The sequence below is a fragment of the Suncus etruscus genome, chromosome 1, assembly GCF_024139225.1.
Source record: "Suncus etruscus isolate mSunEtr1 chromosome 1, mSunEtr1.pri.cur, whole genome shotgun sequence".
Taxonomy (NCBI): Eukaryota; Metazoa; Chordata; class Mammalia; order Eulipotyphla; family Soricidae; genus Suncus; species Suncus etruscus.
The window spans coordinates 9,893,046-9,908,751 of record NC_064848.1 but is presented as its reverse complement, the minus strand read 5'-3'; the positions used below and the strand labels follow the sequence as shown (position 1 = coordinate 9,908,751).

General features: G+C 38.1%; 1 protein-coding gene across 1 annotated transcript in view; it reads right to left on the bottom strand.

Annotated features, from left to right (window-relative positions):
* LRRC49 (leucine rich repeat containing 49) overlaps positions 1–6,485 on the bottom strand; it is a 138,174-nt gene extending 131,689 nt beyond the window's left edge. Inside the window, exons 1-4 of the mRNA XM_049777845.1 lie at positions 6,431–6,485; positions 5,670–5,726; positions 3,547–3,634; positions 126–228 (exon numbers count right to left, since the gene is read on the bottom strand). Coding sequence (XP_049633802.1) covers positions 126–228; positions 3,547–3,634; positions 5,670–5,726; positions 6,431–6,478 — 296 coding nt within the window. The 5' untranslated portion in view covers positions 6,479–6,485. The remainder of the gene's footprint in view (positions 1–125; positions 229–3,546; positions 3,635–5,669; positions 5,727–6,430) is intronic.
* Between the last annotated feature and the right edge of the window lie 9,221 nt (positions 6,486–15,706).

Genomic DNA, 15,706 nt, shown 5'->3' with positions numbered 1-15,706 from the left:
AGAAGAAACATAAAGATTAAGAACAAGAAAAAGGATGTAGGAAACTCTTTTGCACCTTTAAAATCTTATGCTATGCCGATAAATTATCTAGGCCAGAAAAATAAAATAAAATAAATTGTCCTCACCTTTCTAGAGTCAACCTGTCTGAGTAAAGAATTTTCTCTTCAGAAGAACGTTGAAGAATGGGAAATGATGGCATTGATGAACTCACCAAATTAATATGATCACCTATTAAAAATGACAAATTACTTGATTAAAAAGACTTTTAAAATCTTGAAACTATAGCACCTTATATTTGGAGAACACTGATACCAACAAATCTCTCTTTTAGGCAGCATTGTCTTCATAGTTCTCCATATTTAAAATGGCCAAATTGAAGTTTGTTTATCGAGTGCTCAGACCTAAATTATGTTTTATGTTTATACCAAATTTTTTCCCTTAACTTACTGGTTGAATGAAAGCTAAAGACTACTTCAGTGCTAATATTTTCCCTTCAAACTTCTGATTCCTAACGCTAAAGTTTTAAATCTCACTGTCATGATAGTCCCTCGTTATCAGATATATTTTGGCCAACGCTATGACAACCCAGCCAGATTCTAGATTTTGAAGATGTCTGAATAGTAGAATCTCCATAAGCTTCTAAGGAGCTCACGGCAGGTTTCATTTCCAGCCCACATTGTTCTGTCACATTTGTTGTGGGTGAGATACATCATGACTTATTACAAGGCGAAAAGTTTATTATTATTATTACTCTTCCATCTCCTTCAAAATATCAAAAAGTTGATCACAAAGCTACAAAATACATAACTTTGCTACAGGAAATATAGAAAACATAGTTTTGGTAAGCAAATTGTGAGACCAGCTACCGTGAGGACAGAGTACTGAATAGAGTAAAATGAATGTCACTGATCCTATACAGGTATAAAAGGGATTCACAGAGGTACAAAACTGTGATATTTTTAGGCTTAAGTTAGATGTTGTCTAGTAATTTTTAATCTAATTAGCAAACACACTAATAAACTATATAGAATATGCAAGAACACAGAATAAAAATGCCTATTTATGTATTCAAGCCTAAGTATGTCTAATTATTTTCCACTTAATGAAAATGGTTATAGGTGGGTTTGAAGGGAGGTAAAGACCTAGAAAGATGCAGAATGGCCAAGGAGATGCTAAGAAATTCCAGAAATTGGATGTGAGGGCAATCTGGCTGTGACATCTGTCACCCCATTGATCGCCAGGGTTGATTCGGCTGATCTGACTGGCTAGGCGGGTGTCCCCTTCCTCCCTCACCATTCCATGTGCGTCCCTCCCGAAGCTGCACGCTCGGTCGAAGAGGACGGCCCTCCCCGAATAGAGACGGACCGTTCTTCGGTCGAGGGTATACGAGTAGCTGCGCTCCCCTGCTAGAACCTCCAAACAAGCTCTCAAGGAATTCCAGAAATTAAATAAGATTTGAGAAATGAGTTTAAGGTGGAAGTTAATAAATTTCCCTATGAACAGAAAATACCCTGAAAGAAGCAAAAAAAAAAAAAATGTTAAAATGGTTGAAGAGAACAAAAAGCTATAAATAAAACCTGAGGTTGTGATACCATTCTGTTGCTTAAGCCGATCATTAGGGCAAAAAAATGAAAACTAAATATACAAAATCAACAAACACTTGGGAAGCCATCAGACAATTACAACTTAAATAAATATAAGTTCCATATAAACTTATTAAAGGGTTATAAACCAGTGACCTTTACTAGCTTTTTCCAGGTCTGCAAAGCATAAAATGTCAGATGCCTAGCTTCTTCAACAATAAACAATGTTCATAGTCCTACTGTTCTGATCTTCACAAAACATCAAAATAATTATGTTTTAGAGTATAAGCATTCAGAAATGACATATTCCGAACTGGTTTTGAGATGTAAAAAGCTAAAAACATTTCCAAGAAATATAGTAAACTGATAAAAATCAGAAAATTAGAATAAAAAAGTACCATAAAAAGTTTATCAAGGAATGATTAATAATAATATTAAAGGAAACATTTTATACAACCTTGCAGCTATACTTCAAACATTTTATAATATTATAAATTATATCAATAAAACTGGATTTAAAAGTAATTTACAAAATACATGTTGAATAACTAAAAGCAGACAACCATAACTTTTTCCACTAGTATTTTGCATTTTTTAACTTCTTTTGTATGACTTCAAGTAAATCCTAAATTTAAAAGACAGCTTTAAAAGATTTAAGTAAAGACGTAAGGGGACAGAGAGACAATATAGGGATTAAAGTATTTGATTTGCATGGTTCAATCCACAGGGTCACATATGACTTCCTGAGCAATGCCAAGTATAGTCCTGGAGACCCCTGAATATCACCAAAGTTGAACAGCCCATCCATGAAAGAAAACTAATCTCTGAGTTGAAAAGACAACTATGAAATAAACCAGATCACATAAGGCAGATTTTCCAAAGGATAATCCATATATCACAACCATCAGAATCACCTGACATATAAAAATGCACATTTGCAAATCCTACCCAAGACCTTAAGGAAAATCTGAATGGGGAAGGAACAAAAAAGGACTGCATTTCTAAGAAGGTCCTGCATGATTCACACTAAAATTTAAGATCGTGATACAAAATATTTATAATTATAAAAAGAGACAGCAATTTCCTTTTCTGCTCATGATTTCCCGTTCTATCCCATTGTCTGTTTTTTCACTATCTCTTATCCTCATTAACAAGCCATTAGCTATTTAAATTCAATTTTAATTCTTTTTTAGTATGGTATTTGGAGCATGCTTTCCCATTCTTTTCTAAAGAATCCTAAGCAAAAATCCTAAGGGAAAAAAAAATTGTAACGGAGCAATAGCACAGCGGTAGGGCATTTGCTTTGCACATGGCCAAACAGGGACATACCTAGGTTTGACTCCCAGTATCCCAGAGGGTCCCCAGAGCCTGCCTGGAGCAATTTCTTAATACAGAGCCAGGAGTAACCCCTGAGCATGGCTGGGTGTGGCCCAAACCCCCTCCCCCAAAGAAAAGAAAGAAATTGACTTTATATAACATATATATATATAAAATACCTATCTGATTTTAAAGTATATTAAATCACTTTGGTAACTATGGAGCCATTTCATTCTCAATTTTTTTTTTTTTGGTTTTTGGGTCACACCCAGCAGTGCTCAGGGGTCACTCCTGGCTCTACGCTCAGAAATCGCTCCTGGCAGGCTTGGGAGACCATATGGGATGCCAGGATTCGTCCTTCTTCATGCAAGCAAACACCTACCTCCATGCTATCTCTCCGGCCCCCTTATTCTCAATTTAAGTCTATCTGGATCTAAAGAGTCAAAAAAAATCAATGGGAGTCAGGAATTTGTGCAACACCCAACCATGTTCAGGGCTTCCTCCTGCTTTGTGCTCAGGGATAATTCTTGGTGGTACTTGAGAGCCTTGCTCATTGTACTAGCCTTTCAGCTTCTGAGATTCAAAATTATTAAACAATATTTTTCAAAGAAGATAAAGCATATATGACTTTTATTCACAGCAATACCTTGTCTACTTGAGTAGTTTCTTTCAAGGTCATGTTGTAAGAGTCGACCAGGAAATGGTGAAGTTTCTTTATTTACCCTGAATTCAACCTAGAAAAAAAACATTATTTAAGAAAAATTATTTGATAAAGAACTTAAATAGTGAAGAAAATAAAAAAAATACAAGTTACAACATAAATATAAAAATCATGTTAACTTGGGTTCATTACCCTTATGGACCAACAGTTAACTCTGGGACCAAAGGGGGATATATCTGATAGGGCACTTGCCTTATATGCAGTTACTCCAGATTTGATTCACAATACCCCATGTGATCCCATGAACCTGCCAGGAATAATTCCTAAGAGCCAAGTCAAAAGTAAGCCCTGAGCAAAATTGAGGTACAGCCCCAAAACAAACAAACAAAAAAAAACATGCTAACTAAAATATAAAATGTCATAAAACATGATTTTATTAAATGAACTATCTGAAAGAAGCAAATCTAGAATCAAAGCAGATTTAGAATTTCAATGGGGGAATAAGGAGTGACTGTTTAATGGGCAGAGGAAGTCTTTTTCAGGTGATGCAAAAAGCTTTGGCAGTAGATACAGTGATAGTTGCACAACTTTCTAATCATATTTAATCCCACCAATTTGCCACATTTAAACTAGTTTAACAGTAAATCTTTAAATTGTGTGTTGTATATTATACAAAAATATAAAATAAGTCAACTGTGTATGGTCAAAAAAAATTCAATTCTGAGGTACTTAAAAATCTTCATACTCTCATACAAGCACAATGGTTAAAAGAAAAAATTTTCCAAGATCAAGGTAATAAATCAAATAAAAGCAAAATTCTGTTGAAAATTAGTTTTTACCTTTAGAATTATGCTGGAGTCTAATTAAAACAACAGGTTATATTCAAAATAGTATTAATTTGAAAGAATTATTTTACATGAACTAAAAATTATAGATTCAAATAATTATTTAGTCCAAGTACTGAGAAAACCAAGTAAATTTTTAAGATGAACCATAAAAACTATATATCTTAAAAGACTTACGAGCTTCTATTTAATTCATACTATAAGCATTATAATCTAAATTATATAAGATAATATCAAAACATATCCACACAAGAGAAAATGAATGATAATAATGAAAATAAATAATAATAAATAAATAATGAAAAAAAATTAGATAAGGCACAAAGCCCAACAAACATTATGATAGTATTTGTCTTTCAGTGAAGTTAGTCAGCAAACTAACTTGGAGAAAATTCATTCCGTCTTATCATAATTAAGAGGATTTTTCAATGAATCAAATTAACTATTATTTGTTCAAAATAACAAAACAATCTTCTTCCCAAGTGTTTGTTATCATATACATAATGCATATTTGACCATGCCCCTCAGCCTGCCAGTATAATAAGCCCATTTTAAGTTTAGATTGTTAGAGTTTGGGTCTCTTCCATTGTTGTTGACTTTGGCTTGGATACTTAGTCTGTCCTTTTTTAGCACCACCAAAACACCTAAGACCACTTAGCTCCAGGACCCCATCCTTCCATATTTGTGTTTCTCCTCCTCCACTCAATTTCTTTCCTTCTTCTCACTATACTCTGGAGCTAAGAGTATTCTGGACAACTCCCATTTAAACCATTGCATTTCTTTTTTTATTTTTTATGCTTTATATTAATAATTTTTATTTTGACACCATTGCATTTCTTAATGCAGTTAAGGAAATCTTATTTTTAATGTAAAAATATCCTCTTAGAATTGATTGGTAAGATCCAATTTTGACGTCTTTTTTTGCCTTTCCGTGGCAGAAAATTTAAATTAGCTTAACACTGGAAACCAAACTAAACTGTACTGAAATTGTTCAGTTCAGACTCTACTCTTCAGTCATTCTATTTATGTAGAATATAAAACAGTATTCTCAATTTAAATATGAATCTGGGGCCAGAAGGATCGTACAGTCGGTTGAGTGCATGCTTTACACGGGCTGACAGGTTAGATCTCTGACACCCCCATATGTCCACCAGCACATCCAGGAGTGTTCTCTCCAGGCAAAGCCAGGAGAAAGCCCCGAGCACAGCCTAGTGCTGCCCAAAATTAAAACAATAAATAAATACAAATGTACTTAAATCTTACTTTGTTTCTTTCAGGAAGCGATGATGTCTGAATAACAAGATGAAGTCCACAGTTCACCTGTAATGTAAAAATCAAGACATAAAACATGTTCAAAGCTTAAATACCCACACATCTTTACCCCCACAAAACAGCAAAGATAAAGATGTACAAATGACAGCACTTAGAATAAAGCAGAAGTCTTGCTTTTTTTTTTTTAATTGCTTCTGGTAAATAATCTTTTGAGGAATTGCTGAAAACAACAAAAAACATTTTATAACTAAAACTCAGGCTCCAGGGTGACATATTTTCCAAAATGTCTGCAGCAATTTAGAGTGTCTGCTGGACACCTAATGCTGCATGCTATTGACACTTGAATTTCGGGATCTAAATAGGTATCTCTGTAGGACAGGTGAAAGGAAGTGATAAAGCTGGTTAACACTACATTCTTTCCCCGATGCAATTTTTTAAAAAAGGATTTTAAAAAATAGGTCAAAAATCTAAATGAACCTGGGTTTTGCTTAGCCAGCCAGCTAGCTCCACCTTCTGGGAAGCCAGATCCTGGACCAAACACTGAAAGCCATCTTCCAATAATGCTACATACAAACTCCTTCTGCAGCCCAATCTACCTTAAACCTGGGTGAGACAATAGCTTGCAGTGGAGTGATCCAGCAGCCTTCAACCCATCACCTAGTAGGACAAAGGCGCCCATCAGAAAACAACGACGATGCCGATCCAGAACAGGAAGAAAGAGGAAAGAAAGCAGAAGCTCCAGTCAAACCTACGTTGTTGGCAGAGCGGCCAGAAACTGAGCGGTATTTCCCGGGAATCATGACAGGAGACGACGACAGGCCAGGCTCGGTTCGATCGGCCTGATGGGAAGAAGAACAGACGTCTCCTAAGGCTAAAGCGGAGAGCCAGAGCGACCCGGAGAGGTCATCTCCTAGGCAACCGGCTCCGGGGTTACCGTGGAAACCACCACTTCCGGTCTGGTCCTCCCCGGTGCCGGAGCCGCCCAGAGAGGTCGTCTCCTGGGCAACCGGCTCCGGGGTTGCCGCGGAAACCACCACTTCCGGTCTGGTCCTCCCCGCCCAGAGAGGTCGTCTCCCGGGCAACCGGCTCCGGGTTACCATGGAGACCGCCACTTCCGGTTTGAGGTCCCACGCGGAATTTGGATCCCAAGCGCTCGGGGAAGGGTTGGGATGGAGGAGAGTGAAGAGAGAGAGACGGGTACCCGGCCTTCGGGGGCCCCCCGCGGCACTTCCGGCGGCCCAGCGAGGGGCGGCAGGCGGCTCTTGCGGCGCCCCAGGGACGACGGCGCCGTGCAGCTGCGCTTCGGGGCCCGCACCGGGCGGGCTCGCCGAGGCCATGGCCGCTCTGTCATCTGCTCGGGCCACTTTGGTTCTGCAGGAGAACCTGCGCTTCTCCCAGCGCCGGAAGCTCGAGGCGGGCGCGGAGCTCTGCACCCCAAGCCTCGATGAGGGATCCCCCCCAGCTAGAGGAGGAAGCAGCCCTGGTGCACTTAGTGGCAGGTGGTGGCCCGGGTTGAAAGAGGCTCCGAAGGACCACTGGACTAGGCTCCCTCAAACTCACCCCACTTCCAATGATTCCCTACTCTCCTGGGAGAAACGTTGGGATGTACTTCATTGGGTAACTTCCATTGGGATGTGCCTCATTGGGTAACTTCCATTGGGATGTGCTTCATTGGGTAACTTCCATTGGGATGTGCCTCATTGGGTAACTTCCATTGGGATGTGCTTCATTGGGTAACTTCCATTGGGATGTGCTTCATTGGGTAACTTCCATTGGGATGTGCCTCATTGGGTAACTTCCATTGGGATGTGCTTCATTGGGTAACTTCCATTGGGATGTGCCTCATTGGGTAACTTCCATTGGGATGTGCTTCATTGGGTCGCTTCCATTGGGATGTGCTTCATTGGGTGGCTTCCATTGGGATGTGCCTCATTGGGTAACTTCCATTGGGATGTGCTTCATTGGGTAGCTTCCATTGGGATGTGCTTCATTGGGTAGCTTCCATTGGGATGTGCTTCATTGGGTAACTTCCAGAGCCCCCCTGAGCGACAGTTTGCTATTTCAATTCCTTTCTTCCTCTTCCAACTCCCAACCACCCATTGCCCTTTCCACTACAGTCGCCTTCAATCTCTCGGCTCACCAGTTGCTAAATTATAAAAGGGTTTGAGCCAAGTAAATCCCAAGGGTTGGGGTGCAGGAAATTTTGCATGCCATTCTTTTTGTTGTTGTTGTTGTTGTTGTTTGTTTGTTTTTTTCTGGGGGATTATCAGGCAGCACTCAGGGGTTACTCCTGGCTCTACACTCAGAAATCGCTCCTGTCAGGCTCGGGGTACCATATGGGATGCCGGGATTTGAACCACTGATCTGCATGCAAGGCAAATGCCCTGGACCTCCATGCCATCTCTCTGGCCCCTTGCATACCATTCTTTAAGTTCATCTAAGGAAAGATCAGTTATTCATATCAAAACGATGAACTTAAGCGAACTACTGGTGAGCGATTTTATGCTTCTGAATGCCCCCCCCTATTTTGTGACTGCTGAATGATCCTACTGACCTGAATTATACTTTTGCTCTCTTGGAGGCATTTATCGTACTTATTTTTACATATTAAAGTTGGTCATTTGTTTCATTTTCCCCTCTCTAAGAAGCACTCCTGCTTTCTCTAAGAAGATCAAGCTATAGACCTATCACCATTCAATGAAGAAGTATAATTGTTTACTAGTTTGAAAGATGTTCCTTTCAAGAAGTGGGGAGTTAAGGCACTCACTTTGTATGGCCAACCCCAATTTGGTCCCCAGTGCAGCATATGGTAAAAAAATAAATAAAAATAAAGACAGCCCATTTAAAATAACATCCAAAGGGGCCAGAGGGATGCCACAGTGGTAGGGTGTTCTTGCACGTGGCTGACCCAGGACAGACTACAGTTTGATCCCCCGGCATCCCATATTGTCCCCCAAGCCAGGAGTAATTTCTGAGCGCATAGCCAAGAGTAACCCCTGAGCGTCACCCGGTATGGCCCCAAAATCTAAACAAAATAACATCCAAAAACTTCAAGTACCAAGTAATCAACAAAGATTTTAGATCATACTATAAGGCAATAGTATTCAGAATGGTAATATCATACAGATAGGTTCTTGGGCCACTAGAATTGTTGAGAAACCAAACATAAACCCTCAGGTTTAGGAACAATTGAGCTATGATAAAGAAGCTGGTTGCATGAACAAAGGAAAAACATTTCAATAACTAGCATTGGGTAAATGGATATCCACCTGCAAAAATAAACCTGGATCTGTATCTCGAATTATATACAAAAGGAAATTAAAGTGGATTAAAGACTAAGATTGAACAAGAATCCAGAGCCAAAGAGAGTAGACTGGGTAGGATGCATATCTTGCTCATGCCAACCAGACTCTATCCGTGGAACTGCACAGAGTACCCTACATCCACCAGAAGTAAGTAGTAAATAATGCTGGATATGGCCAAAAACAAACTAACAAAGGCATTGTTTATATAGAGGAAAACAGAACACTCCAGGATATGGACCTTATAGCTATCTTCAGTAATCTGACTTACTGGCAAAGAACAAAAAAATAAGCAACAAGGGGACTACATCAAATTTAAAATGTTTTGCATGGGGGCCAGAGAGATAGCATGGAGGTAGAGCATTTGCCTTGCATGCAGAAGGTCAGTGGTTCGAATCCTGGCATCCCATATGGTCCTCCGAGCCTGCCAGGAGCGATTTCTGAGCCAGAAGTGACCCCTGAGTGCTGTTGGGTGTGACCCAAAGACAAAAAAAAAAGTTTTGCATGGCAAAAGAAATGGACTAAGTATATAAAAAAGACTGAATGAGGAAAAATATGTACACACCATACATATGATTATGCTAATATTAAATAAAAAATAAATAAAGCAACTAAAAGCTTAACAAAAAAGCTCAGAAAAAGTGGAAAGAGGAGATAGATCCAAGGGAATCATTTTAAACAGAACAAATGAGAGGTGAACAAGTGCTAGATAATTTCATTCTTACGTGTTATATGAGAAACAAAACAAATGACAAATCCTTGCCTTTTGATTACAAAACTGAGATTACCAAGTAGTGGGAGGAAATGTGGATGTGAAGGAGCAAACTAGAAATGATGTTATCAGGGCTGAACTATAACAGGGCTAGAGCTCTTGCCTTGCATATATAGACAACATGGGTTCAATCCCCAGGACCCCATCTGATTCCCCTTAGGCTGCCAGGAGTCTGAACACAGTTGGGTGTGGTACTAAACAGAAACAACAAGAGATGTAAGGGCAGTTGGTGGAGGCATTTTGATGGTGGTGAAGGTGCAGTAAATGTACAATAAGACTGTAAATGTGATTATTATTGTAACTATTACCCAAGACACAATTTTTTTTGAAAGAGGACCAGAGGAATAATACAGATGTTAAGGTGTTGGCCTTACATGCATCTGAACCAGGTTTAGTCTTCAGTGCTTCATGCGGTCCCTCAAGCCCTGCAGAAGTGATCCCTGAGCACAAAGCTGGTATGACTCAAAAGCAAAACCAAGGATATGACTCAAAACTCAATGCATTGTGTGCAGAAGATCTGGATTTGAACCCCTGTACTATATTATGAAGAAGAGAGACTTTGTTTAATCTACTCTTTGACAATACTTAATTTATAAGTAGATGATGCTACTTATATAGTCATATATAAAATATCCATAATTTATAAGTACAAATATTTAATTTTTAATATTAGATGTAATGATTTATTTTACAAAGATTCTTTACAAAAAATATTTCTCAAGTTTAACTCAGTTTAGGAAGAGTGAAAAACAGTATTGCAGAGTTTGTAAGAAATTTGAATAATGGAGCCAGGTTGCCTGGGTTCAATTTTCAGCTTTACTTGAAAAGTATCAGTTCATAGTAGTTCGACTCTTCTACTTATAACTTTTTCAAGACAAAATTATACCATGTTGGCTTGCCTTTGATGTCATTATCCTCTGATTTATATTTTTAGAGTGCATGTGAACATGAGGTCATACTAAGGTAGGTATATCCTGTTCCTTCTGATGTTACTTTGGAATAGACTCAAAGAAGGCCAGTGGCATCAAAGTGCTCAAATTTCTCAGAAAAGGCCCCCTCACTGCTGTGTCAGTGTGTTTGGATTCTTCATTGATTTGATCTGATCTTTTGCATATGAAAAAAATACAGGAGAGTCTATTCTAAGTTAAACTCTTGATCTGATTGAATGTGTTCATTCTTTTACAGGTATTCAGATCAAAGGGAAAATGTTTGAAAAGTGACTCTTTGGGGCAACTACACAGATGGATGAATTGGAGTCTAGAACTATGTCCTGGACAGTTGTTTCAAGGACTAAGAAACTGATACAGACTGGGATATCAAGAGTGAAAGAGAGTTATTTTTGTTGCTTAGCTATGCAGATTGCCAGGGCATACCTAAACTTTTAGGGGGGCTCAGCCCACCAGATGTATCCTCAGATTTTCCTGGTGGGTAGAACTAATTTAACCCCCATGGGGTTCCTCAAAAGGCCTGCTGTGGATGCCTTTTTCCCCTGCGTGGATGGTTGAGGAATTTCCAAAGAGATGCCTGGCATTACATTTTCAGCCAGTATTTGACTATCTCTCCTTTGTATATATCAGGCAAAATAATGGTCTCTATCAAATAATTTGGCTCAGAAATTCCAGAGCCAAAGTTTATTTGAGAACCCCTTTTTTCTGGATATAGTCAGCCCTAAAAGCAAAGACAAATTTTCTCTTTGCTACTGCAGTTTCTGGTAATCATGGGTGTAACCAGAATGCAGATCTTGACCCTCCTTTAGAAATAGGGAAGCTCATTCTTGGGGATTTGGTTCCTCCCTTCACTTAACCTCTAAAACTATAGAGTCCAGCCTAGAAAGATCAAGTTTCTAGATATTTCCTACTTCCTCCTAATCCTGATTTTGCATTTAAAGTAAACTTGCAAGGAGTTACCTTGAGTTGTGACCTTCTCTCTTGTAACTTAGAATTTTTACAGTCACACCCATAGCTTAAGTATTGTTATTATTATACTAGGCTTTGTGATTATAATTATTCTTCACCTGTGGCTAATTTTACCCCTATAAATTCCCCTGCTCAAAAAATTAAACTTGTCGCACTCCTGCCAGAAACATGTTGACCCACATTCTCTGTGTGGTTTCATTTATTTCATATTTCATATTTGGCCGCTTGTGTTACCCGTTTTCCTCCCATGAAAGGACTATGACCCATGAGAATTGCTGAGAAGCAGCACGTCTACAGCACAAATGAAGGAAGATAACTGTTAGAAATGCCTGAAATGATTTGCTATGCTATAGATTTTCAAATCTTTGCTCACAGAATCATCTCTTTGCTCTTGTAAAGCTCTCACTTTAAGAGCAATTGACAATTGAATTTCAACACAATTTGCTTAGGTCTAAGGTTAAAATGTACCTGCCTAGCACAATAATGAGGATAATTCTGCCTAAAAGCCTCTTCATGTTCCACTTTCAGCCTCTTTTACTTTTTTTTTTTGTTTTGTTTTCTTTTAGCGGAAGTCAGTTTTAAGACAGAACCATAATAACAGCTTTTTCAGACCAAGATTAAGCAGTGATTAAGTTATGTCCATTGGAGCTCATTGGCTACTCACTAATTATAATGTCAGTATTCTAAATAACTAAGAAAAGAAATGATAATAGTAAACATAGGCAAGTCTGATCCAAAACAGTTTTAAGGTGAAACTAAAACAGTAAGTGATTTAGAAGTGAGACCCAGGACTGGGAAGATAAAGTAAGATGCTTTTCTTGCATGCACCTAACATGGATTCAATTTCAGACACCACATATGGTTGACTAAGCACTGTTAGGAGAGATCCCTGAGCACAGGCCAAGAAGCTCTGAGTACTACAAATGTGTCCTGTTTACCCCCCAAAATATTTACCCTTGATTATTTCCTGTAATATCATTTTTTCATTTCTTATTTGACCTATAGATCAGTTCCTGTGAGCATTTCTAGAGGACCTATGGCGCTTATCAAAAATTGTCAAGGTAAATCATAAGTTGAAATAGTTTTTATACCTAGAAGATTTTGTTAGTGAAATCTATTTGCATCAGTTTCACTGCAATAAATTATAAAACTTAAATATATTAAGTTGTTAACATCAGAGCTGCTGAAGAGATCACATACTTCGCATGCTGAAGGTTTGAATTTGATCCCTAGCACTACATGATACCTCAAACACAGCTTGGACCAATTCCCGAAGACCACCACATATGGCCCAAAATCTAGGAAAAAAAAATATTAGTATAATGCAAAAAAGGTATTACATTTTTTAACATACCACCATTTAAGAATCAGTTTTTCCTCTTTAGTGTTACTTTATTGAATTCTGCATTTGGGAAATAAGCATATAAAACAGATGTCCTATCTTCTATTTACCAAAAAAACTTTTATGACAAATTTGTATCATAAAGTGCTTTGCTACAGTGGTTTCTGAGAAACTTATTATAACTCTGATTTCCTATTAATAATAATATGAATGTCAGTTTACACCTCATGTGTTTTGTTCTACATGATTGGAAGAGTTCACATATATTTTATCCTCAAAGAAGTCCTTCACAAAAACATGAAAATTTACTTTATTCCATGGATATTTTTATATCTGACTGAATTTGAAGTGTTATTTTAATAAAGAGAATAGTGAAATATTGATACAAAGTGTGAACCTGAGTAGTAATTACATAAGCATAGAGCATTATTATTATTTATTATATTATTATAATAGTGGTTCCATCACTATTATTGGTGCTTTGGCTTGAATTTGAGATAAACTTTTGTTTGAAAAGATTTTCACATTTTGTCTGTTTGTTTTAGTAGGTCACCCTGATAATGTCCCACCCATGGCATAGGTCTTACAGTTTTAAACCCAAGTTAGTGCTAAATGCTCACCAGAACAACACCTGCTGTGTTCAGGGGCCCTGTGGTGCTAGAAATCAAACTCTGGGTCTTTCACATGTGAGGCAGGTACTTTACCACTTGAGTTAACTCTCCCTTGCCCCAAGCATTATGATTTTGAAAGTAAACATATAAATCATCTGACGCTAAGTGCCATCAGTATGTACCTACCTTTGGACATCGAAGCAGCAATGTCCTTAGTTCAAGTCAAAACGGATGTTATGCATTTGTTCATACCCAAAGTTTACTATTCATTACCAGTCTTCCATCATTTAATAAAAACATGCTTAACATGCTTTGTGCCAGATAACTGTTTTAGATACTTAAAGATGCATTGATTAGCAAAATGGATATTCCTCTGTATGAATTCTAGAAGACGATGGTGATATGTTATTTTAAAAATGTTTTAGTTTAAAGGCCAGAATCATACCAGTGTTACCACTGGTTCTAGGATTTCTAGGATGTTCTAGGATTTCTCCTAATGTTTGGGGGATGGAAACTATGTAGCACTAGGAATCAAATTCAGTCCTCCTGCATGGAAAATATGAACTCCCCAAAACACCTCTCTTTTTGCTCTTATTGTTTTGAAAGCACACCTGAAAGTATTCATAGATTATCCCAAACCTGGTGCTCAGAGATTCATCGTAGCAATGCTGAGATAACTTGGTACTATGGATCAAACTTGGAACTCCTACATGAAAAACATGTACTCTAGTTCTGTGACCTATCTTCTTTGGGCTCCTTTGAAAATCTTCCGTTATTTCTCCTATGAAAATGGCAGTTCCTGTTCTATTGATGGTGGAGAGACTTACCTTAATCTTCCCTTGGATAAAATGTATAAACTCTGGAAAAACAACAAATTTGAGGCTCAAATGCTTCAAGGTTCAAATACTTCAAGATAGAGAAAATCTTCAAAGAGTTTACTGCAGTATGTGAAATAAGTAAGTAGCCTTTCACCCATTCCAATAAAGAGAAACCAAAACTCGATCAGAAAGCTGCAGTCTTACTGGTTTGAGGAATCAGAGTGGAAAATTCAGGACTGCCAGAGAAAATACTGATAGGACAAGTCATATGTACATGTTCTGGAGCAGGAAAACAAAATTCTACTCTGGTTCCATGCCTGTGATTAATTACTGACCAATAACTGTACTACACATGTGTTGTGTAGAGATGTCACTGGTAAGAAGGCAGGAGAAAGGGTAGGAAGAATAGAGCTACTGTTGGAAACCTTCACTTAGCACTTCCCATCAGAGCAGAAACTGGAGTTAGAATGGCTATCAGAAAAAAAAAAAAAAAAGCCCAGCATGCAAGCTCTGGAAAAAAGAAAAATTATCCAAAATGTTTACAATAAAGTAAATACTACTCATTTGAAGAAACTACACAGTGTGACCCATAATATAAAAAGAAACCAACAGAAACAAATTTTAAGATAACCAAGAATTAGAATTGGCATATGAAAATTTTAAAGAATTTGAACACATGTTCAAAGTGGAAAATATAAGAATGGATGAATGTGTGGGGAATCTTTGTGGAAAAAATAAAAAAAGAAATACCCAAGGAGATGCTCTTGATCTTGTGTATAGCCAACCTGTGTTTGATCCCTGTACTACATATGGTCCCCCAAGCCCCACAAGGAGTGACCCTTGTGCACAGAGCCAGGAGTAAGTACTAATGGGTGTGGCCCAAAATAAAAATAAAATAAGAAATCTATAGAAGCAAAAAAAGTCAAATTGGGGTGGGTTCATGAGATAGCACAGTGGCGTTTGCCTTGCAAGCAGCGGATCCAGGACCAAAGGTGGTTGGTTTGAATCCCGGTGTCCCATATGGTCCCTCGTGCCTACCAGGAGCTATTTCTGAGCAGATAGCCAGGAGTAACCCCTGAGCAATGCCAGGTGTGGCCCAAAAACCAAAAACAAAACAAAACAAAACAAACAAAAAAAAAACAAAGTCAAATTGGGGAAAAGAGATTTTGATTACAATGTTAAGAATCCCTTGTTTAAAAAACATAACCTCACTATACTACTATCTCTTAAGACTGGTTGTGCTCAATTATTTAAATATATTTTAAAC